The sequence below is a fragment of the Austrofundulus limnaeus genome, unplaced genomic scaffold, assembly GCF_001266775.1.
Source record: "Austrofundulus limnaeus strain Quisiro unplaced genomic scaffold, Austrofundulus_limnaeus-1.0 Scaffold13, whole genome shotgun sequence".
NCBI lineage: Eukaryota > Metazoa > Chordata > Actinopteri > Cyprinodontiformes > Rivulidae > Austrofundulus > Austrofundulus limnaeus.
In genome coordinates, this window is record NW_013952415.1 from 3,481,697 (window position 1) to 3,490,914 (window position 9,218).

Below are 9,218 nucleotides of genomic sequence, written 5' to 3' on the forward strand. Positions count from 1 at the left end.
ATATAATAGCCTATTTATATTACAAATGCCTAATAAAATTTATCCAAGTAACACATGAAACAATACGAGAAAAAGAAAAAAATAATAACTGTAGTAGCACGATTTGTGTTTATGATGAGTGCGTCACCTGTTCTGCGGTTCTAATGTCCCTTATATTGATTGGTGGAATGTCTGAGAACGGCCCCGCCTTTAATCCAAATGGATCGCTCTGATTGGCTCTCCCACACGTCAGTAACATGGTTTGTCTCCACCTTCGTATCAGCGCTCTCAGGCCGTCCGTCTGTCTCGAAAACCTGTGATGAGAGTTTTAATAATGGCGTGGACGTGGTGGGAGGGCTGCCTTCCACTTTCTGCCCAATTCCGGTATCAATAAGCGGCTTTAAGGCACCAAAACCGGATTTTATTAGAGCCTTGCAAACATTTGAACGGGTTTTAACATGTTGCCTCACTCTGTTAAATCTCCGCTGAAAGCCTCCTTCACTAGCYGCAAACTGTGAAACTACTGACTGGAAGCGCTTTATCATGTCGTTACTGTGYGTCAGAGGTAAGTTTTTCTTTATACCTTTATATTTTTTACTAACCTTAAACTTTTAGAAACGGCGCGAGGGGTTTGGAAACAAATTGAGTTTGCAGGAGTCAGGTAACTGGTCAAAACAAGAGGAGGCATTCTYCCCAGGCGGAGTGATCCTTGAAAAGTGATTTTTAGGTTTTGCTTGATGAGATTTTGCGGTTTATAAGGGACAAACTAAGTGAAATATTAAAAAGACAGGGCATCTGTTGCTTTCCTTATTTGGATAGTAGTTTTATTTCCCCTTGGCAAGGTAAAGATACCAGCTGTTTGTGGTTTATACTGTTTACTTTAGCATATTACAGAAATATGAACACATAAAAGCCTTTTGTGTGATTAAAATCCAAGATGTGATTCCACTTTAGAGCTAGAAAGCCTATTATTAACTGATATTGTTTAAATATGTAACAAAAGGATCACATAAATGTTCATATTCTGTGGTTGTAAACATCAGGGATGATAACTGGCTTTCAGCCCCTTTGAAGAGTTTATTATGAAAGTTAAACAGAACATGAACATTTCACATATTTTATCTTAACATAAGTATAAATGACAGCTTTTATTGCTCAGATTAACAATTTATTTTAAAAAATGCATTCATTGGTCTTGTGCAGCTGAAGGCAAACAGAAGGGTGGGAGCAGCTTAGCATTATGTAATTTCCTGCTTTCTGAAAATAAAAATAAAACACTGATTTGGTCAGTGAGTGAAGAAAGAGTAAAAATGTGGCAGGTTCAAAACAAACAAACCATCTGCATTTTTTGTTTATAAATTTTAAATATGATTAAATGTCATTTGCATCACAACTGAGATTGATCAATTGGTCGACCAATTAAGTGCATCAGTTTTCAACTTTCATTCATCCCTGAGCCTATTAGGCTGATTAAAAGTTTGGCACATAAATGGTTTGGCTACATGTATACAAATTTTGTCATTTTACTTTCTATAATGGGGCTGATTTTTCAATTCAATTCAAAAATACTTTATTTGATCCCAGAGGGAAATTAGATACCCCAACACCCCAAGAAAAATTGACAATAATCTGCTACTAACTTATAGAACAGTCTTTATTTGCTGAGGAACTTTCCTTCCAAAACCATTTTTATTACATAGGCTGGATAGAAATAGGGGAAAAAAGCTTTGAATTACATTCATAATGAGCCTCTAATAAAAAGTGCATTGATCCTCAACCGACTCCGCAACTAAATCACAAGTAATTACTTTTATTACCTTTTACTGAAATCGAAGTAGACATTTTTATATGAACATTGAATTTATGGAAAGAATCAAATCTACTTCATAAATTATCCAAAAGCTTCCTTGATTTCTGAAATTACCATTGGCCATTAAAAAATAAAATAAAATAATCAACTTGAATATTRGGAATAATGGTTATCTACATTTTTAGAAAAGCATCAGCCCTAAGGTTGCCAACAAGTCTGTCTGGTGCATCCCTGATTGTTGGACTGGAGTCTACTGTTTTTCTGTAAGCTTAAAGGTCAACATTCATCATAACAGTCCCATGTGATCTTAACAGGTAATCACTATAGCAGAATATGATGGCTATATGTTTTTTTTTTTTCACATCTGGGCCATTTTAGTGTGGGAGAAAAAAGGTAAAATAAATGCCTAAATACCCAAGCACACTGCCAAAGAATGCCAATGGCTGATGTCACCAAAGAAGGTGCTACAGGCCTAACATATTCATGATGGAGAGCTATGGGAGTGAGCATGATTTAAGTAGAGAAAGTTCCAGTTGTTTAGAGAATATCTATGGAGATTTATCTGCAAGCCACGAGGAACCAAGTAGAGCTGTTTGGAGTGAAGTYACTGATCAATAAGGAGGTTCTAATCTGTAGGGATGACCACGAAAGCAAGGCAAACCTAGATTGACCTCCTCAGCTTCAAAACACCAACTGCTGCTAATATTTACACTAAAATAAAGTTTTTATTAAAAAATAATCGGACTGTAAGGACCATTTGTTATTAAACCCACTGGAGTCAGTAGATGCTCCAAATAACACAACGAGTTTGTCGTTGCAGAAGTAAGCACAACGGTTCTGAGGTTGTATTTTAATTTGTGTCAATAAAACAGATTTTAAACTTTTAACCAGTTTCTAAATTGTTCTAATAAGTCCTGTAAAACCGGAGTTATAATAAATAATTCACACTACACATTTTTTTCCCTGAATTATTGTCATGTTTGAAGCCAGTTGCCGCAGTAGGATAAAAATTTCGTTGTCTTGCTTTGTGGGTGGGCCTTACTTGACGTCACCGCCCATTTTTGGAAGGGGTTCCATTTTCCATCCATGGTAAGGAAAACTCACACAAATGCCTTTTTTTTTTTACTGATTTTGTGTTACTTTTTAACATTTGTGACAGAACATTTGTGTTTTTTTTTWATTATGTGTGTAGGATTGTACAGGCCACACAGAGATTGGAATTAAAATATCACTGAGCATTTGGGTCAGAGTGAGCTTTTATTGACTTAACTTGAGATTACAGTTGACTTCATTTTGGAACAGCTTGCAGAAGGACTTCAAACCTTTTAACTTTGTTGCCTTTTTCCCACCAGCAGCTATAAATCGTGTAACAGAAGGAAACCAGATTAAATGGTTGAGCTTAAATATCTAAAGCTTGTTTGAAAATCATCATTTGCTGACAGGCGGGATTTATTTTTGCAGCATATGTTTGACTGATCATCTTTCGTCAGCGAATCCTCCTTTGGATGTCAAAAGCTCCACGTGATTTTTGTTATATACATATTTTTTGTATGAGTGAAGTCATCTGTGTTCATCTCATCTCTAGTTTGATGAAAACAATTGCTTTGTGCCACAAAAACTTTAGGCCACATTTTATTTAACAAACTTCCTGTAATACCATCCAAGTTTTGCCTAAATCCCTCCACAATGTGATTGCACAACCAAGCAAACATTTACCCTCACAGTCTTAAGTTTCTTAAATACTCTTGCAAATGCATCCTGCTCTCATCCCATGCTGTTGTTATGGAAATGACGTAATCTCGACCTACGAACCTCCATTTAAAGTGAATTCCAGGTTACATGCAGGTTAACCAGAAGCACTTGGCTATTTATAGTGCTGTCAAATAGTCTTTTGTGTAAGGTTCCTGAAATTAAATGGCTTGGAAAGGCCAGTCATGATAAGAGCTAACCTAAAAGCCAACAAAAAGAGAGATTGTCACCTTTATTCTAAAAAGTCACAACTTTTGATGTGGGGAGAATWTCACAGATGAAATTCAGAAAAGTTTTCAAGTGACATAAAAAATATCCTTTTTAAAACAATAAATCTTCAACAAGTTTTGGACATTGGAAAGTCACACAGAATGAGAACTACAGGCTCCCACATGCTCGGTAGGGTTGGGCATAATCGTATTGTGTGCAATTAATTGCAAGAAAAAAAACATTAATCGATTTATTGTTTTGGCACTTGACAATTAATACGATTAATGCCACCTAGCAGACTGTCATCTTGGTGCTCCTCTCCGCTTCAAATATGACAAACATATAAAAAAAAGGTTCTGTAATTTATTTATCAACACAATTTAAAAKTTGATGCCTGAAGTCTGTAATTTTGACACAATTTGGAACAAGATTTTTACGAAGAGCAAATCTTTCCCACAAAATTGATCATGTGACAAAGACATAAGGGTTTACAGGGGATTAATAGTTAAATTAATCGTAATCAGCTAAATACCACAATTAATCGTGATTAATTTTTTTTGCCAATATTGCCCAACCCTAATGCTCAGGCATACTTAGCTCCACGGAGGCCCTTGCGGACTCGAATCGGAGATCCGCTGGACTGGTCCACGCAGAGATCACTTTTTTACGTCCAAATCCGCGGTGTCACACAATAAACTGCCAATATGACACCAAGCTGATAAAGTTGAGAATCGGTRTCATTTGTGGATGAACTGGAGTCAAAATTTGAAGAGCGTCTCATRGAGGAGATTAGAAAACTATATGACGTGTCGAAGGAATATAAGGACTTTTAGCGAGCAACAAATTTGTAGGAGGAAATAGCTCAGATTCTGGGTAAGGTAGTTCTTTTCTTTTGCTGTTTTAAAGCTAAAATGCAAACWYTCTTCCTTCTGATCCTTTTTTATTTTATTTTATTTACCGTTGTTTAACCAGGCAAGTCCCRYTGAGATCTCAAACCTCTTTTTCAAGGGAGGCCTGGGCCYGAAGGCAACCTATTGTACATGTTTTTAGGGGTGGGGGAAACCGGAGTACCCGAAGAAAACCCACGCAAACACCAAGAGAACATGCAAACTCTGAACAGAAAGACTCCAGGTCCRAATCAGRGATTGAACCCAGGACCTTATTGCTGTGAGGCGTCGGTGCTAACCACGACGGCTCAGACATCATGACTAAAATTGCGAGAAATTAAAGAATTTGTCCGGCRGTCAGTAYGCTCGAGTATGGTGTCAAACATCCGCGGACAAGGCTCATGGACCGCACACAGTACRCCTGGGTATGTGGGAGCCTTAATTTTCAGAAAACATWATGTTCTAGAAACAATCATTTTAAAACCACTTCAATGCCTCCAGGGGGCATTTTATTTTACTGTAGTCTTTTACTGTGCCACTTTGAGACAGTCTGTTTATTGATTAGTGAAACTAAATCCGATTGATTGACAGAGTGGCTGTGCAATTAGCTGATGTTGTGACTCATACCCTTATCACAGCAGCCTAACAGTGTTGCTTATTTATTGCTAGTTGAGATGCTTCCTCTCCATGGTGATGTCATTACACAATAGATGAGTGGTGACCCTTACATGTGGACATAGGGTGGGTGGGGAGGACGGCTTGCTGTGAATGTGGACAGGGCTGAGTGGATGGATAATGCGGTCCCCATGATGCTGTAGTAATGGGGACACATTTGATTTCATTACATGRGATCTGGTAGTGTCACAATCAGCTGTTGATTTAGGGGGAAAATTGATTTGTTGCACTGTTGTCACACAACAGCTTGTTTGTCTCATTAGAGTTTAAAGGGATCAAGGGATAACCACTTTTAGATAAATAATATGTACCATAAATAATTTACAGCCATGCTGTTAATAGTCACACACCACTTTTAATAACTATTGTCTGAATTGAATGTATGACTAATTATTTAATTAGACACTTTTTTTATCACTGACCTCAACAATGAGCCAGAGCTACCGATTGGAGGTCTTGGAGTGTCTCCTTGTTAGGGCTGGGCGATATGGCCCGAAAATGAAAAAAAAAAAAACAGTTTTTTTATCCCATATTTGATTTTCAATTTTAATTGATTTTGCTTCCCACTTAACGGAGCACCTCTGTTTCAGGTGTCGAAACAAATTTGTTGTACTCCTGCTTTTTGTAGCAAGAGCCTTCAAACAGATTTTGCAGTGAGGTGTTCGTTGCTTCAAGTCCGAGGTTGCAAAACCTAACCAGTTCCAGAAAACTGAATAAACCGTGCCTTTTTTGAGAAGTAGATCCTATAGCTGCCATATTGTCATGTCATGTACCAAGCCTCTCGAGGGACAGGTGGGGTGACCTCTGAACTACAGAAGCCCCAAAGAGTGCACTGGTAGAAAAAAAATCTTGATTTTCCCAAAATTGAATCTTTATAAATGAAAAATTGGAATTAATCGATTAAATCGATTTATCGCCCAACTCTACTCCTTGTGCACTGCAAAGCAAAAGAAGTAGAAGAAGATAAAAGCTCTTAGTTCAGAAGTAATGCAGTTTTCTCCCATTAAAGATTGTTTGCAAAATGAGAAAATCACAGAAAGCACTGAGATGATGCTAGCAATTCCAGTCCAGTTTTTTTGTGGCAGCAGAGCAGAGACTTGGCCTTCATATACATCCATCCCTATATTTCACTATTCATTATAGGGCTGGGTGATAAAATAATAACGATACACAGTATATCACAATAAACACCGGCTCAATATCAATTGAAAATACCTCTGATAGAATGTTGATAATTTCACTGTATTCCAATCCAGAACTGCATGGCATTCAAATATTTTATTCACTCTAGCTAGCAACAACCTGTTGAGTAATATTTGCAGTCATGTTTAGCCACTGTGCGTCTTAACTACTTAAAAATAAAAAAGAAGAAAATGAGTGCAATAGATCGACAGGAAAATGTGGATAAAAGAGGAAAGGTCACCAGTTAGGCAGTAATCCACCTTTTCGCTTCTTTTTTTTAAATTGGTAAAAAAAAAAAACCTAATCGATAATCTTGGAAATCACCTGATATGAAACACCTTTATTTTAAAGCTGTTTCACCCAGCTCTACTTGCATACTATTTCTATTAGCTGTGTGGCAGAATCAGTGGAGAAATTACCAAGAGATTCAAAGGATGAGAGGCAGAGGCCAAGCTAGTCCAGAAGTGATGGAGCTGCTGCTGCTGGGTGGTTGTGTCCAGCAGCAGTGTAGTGGAATTAAAGAGAGAGAGAGAGAGAGAGAGATCGCTTAGAGATTGCATGAGTAATCCTCTGCCCATCTGTTGCTCTCTTTCTCTTCAGTCCAGCAGCCAGCACAGAGTGGAATTAGAACACCACAGCAGTGGTTGTAGACCCTGACGTCACTTCCTGTTCAGACCCCACCTTCCACAGCCCATATTCCTCAAGGAAAATTCGTACTCTCAATTTTTGCCTAAATCTGAGAAGTGTTTATCTACCATCATTTACTTTTTACTGTATCATATTGATTTGAAATGTATATATTAATTAGATTATATTGATGAACTGACAATTAACCAAACATCCAATGGCTTTAAAGTTTCTTTACGTTTTGCCAATGATTATGAGAATTCCTATATTATTGTTATATTCAAAGTTACTGATGTAAATACAAAAATTCATTGCCATTATTTTATTTTCGTGTTTTTAAAATATGTTTTACTGTCACCATAATTTCATTTTTTTTGGCATTTTGACCCATATTAATTGTATTAACAAACAACAAGACATTAATAAGCCAGTTTGTGCAAAGCCAGWTTTTCAATTATCTTTAGAAGGAGCACAGTGATTTTTTGTGTGTGGTGGAGCTGTGCAAAAAGTATTTGTTTTAAAAAGCAGGAAAAAAAGATTCTTACCATTGCACAACAGAGAAATTATTCACTTTACCTTCTGTTGTAGTGACAATTGCAACAAAATGCCAACACAATACCCATTTTTGGTAAACGTTCATCCATTCTGTAGCTAAAATACTTCCACTTGAAGTTTTTTTTTTTTGGTCCAAATAATCTTCTTTGTTCTAATCTTTTATAAACCCTTCAGTGAAATGAAACGATAGATAAAAAGAACATAGGACAAACTGACTTCTTAGAATACAGCAAGCATGTTGTAGCAATAATGTCACTACACGCAGTAATTTGTGTTCAAAATGTACAATTGATGTATTATGCAACCCTAAAATTTAGACAAATTTAAGTGGGGAGAGAGGTCAAAACATCTGTTTATTTTTAAGATTATCTTTTGTTACTTGAACACATTTGGGTTGAAATGGAAGCAGATCTGCTGTCCTCTTTGGAGATGATGCAAATGAAAATAGAAGCTTGGATAAGTATACCTATCGTATTAGAACAATAAGCTCAAATGGAAAAAGATAATCATCTGTTTCCATCACAATGGCACTATATTTATTCCACTCATGGTCATTCAGTGCTCCACAGTCCTAAACAACATCATGCAAATTAGAACTTAAGGTCACTGTGCCAGCTCATTTACTTTAGTGGAAAACACCAAAAAAGAACTGCTTCAGGATTCTCTCAGTATCCCTATGAACGTGTCTGCTCCACACTGATCTGCAGGAAGTACTACAAGTAGAAGCCTTCTTCCCCTATGGGTTTTATGTACTCTCTTTTTTAAATATTAAGTTCCTACTTTCACTTATTACCATTTCCATTTGTAGTGAGAAACTATTTATTTGAAGAAAAAAAAAAGAAAGAAAAGAAAATCAAAAGACATATGTGACTGGAAGAATGAAAAGTGAGCCCAAACTTTCTYTTAACTGGTTCAATGTGCTCAAGTAGAGGGCAGAGGATGTTGGTGGACAAAAATATGAAAGTGCCATTTTTTGCCTTTCTGATCCGGTTGTGCCCATCTGGCATGTTAGGCTTTAGAGATTTAGGAGATTCTACACCTGAACACATAACCCGGCCACAGCAATCACAAGTAATCCCTTTCAAAGCGCTTTACAATCCCATAAACGGTATTGTATGGATTCATCAGGAAGCTAAAGATGAATATAAATAAACCCAAATGTGACAGCRAGTGTTTTCCCAACTTGGCCATTTTCAGAGGTCATAATAAATAACTGCAGTATTTTGTTGTGTGTTCTACCTTTCAATTCCCGTCTGCCTCACTTGTTCTATTGTTCTTTTATATTATTTAATTTATTTTTTTACCAGCTGTTATGTTGTGTGTTGCATCTGTTCAGGCTTATGTTTCAGGATTGTATTGAAATTGGTGTTTTGCAAGTGAAAAAGGGGAGCATGGTTTCCCAGAAGTAAGCAGATTTTTTTTAATTAGGAAGAACTCTCCAATGTGGATCTACTTTAAATAATATAACCATATTTGCAATATTTATATAAAGCTGCTTGTTGTGGTATTGTCACACCTGGAATCCATCCATCAATGCACTGGTT

General features: G+C 36.8%; 1 protein-coding gene across 12 annotated transcripts in view; it reads left to right on the top strand.

The window, feature by feature from the left end:
* The first annotated feature begins 263 nt into the window (after window positions 1–263).
* The window catches only part of unc13bb (unc-13 homolog Bb (C. elegans)), a 64,761-nt gene continuing 55,806 nt past the window's right edge, over window positions 264–9,218 (top strand). For 10 of the 12 annotated variants that reach the window (XM_014002486.1, XM_014002490.1, XM_014002488.1 and 7 more), the window contains exon 1: window positions 264–544. In XM_014002486.1, the coding sequence (XP_013857940.1) occupies window positions 523–544 (22 nt within the window). In that variant the 5' untranslated portion in view covers window positions 264–522. The remainder of the gene's footprint in view (window positions 545–9,218) is intronic. The other 2 variants (XM_014002496.1, XM_014002497.1) reach the window with 1 other exon arrangement.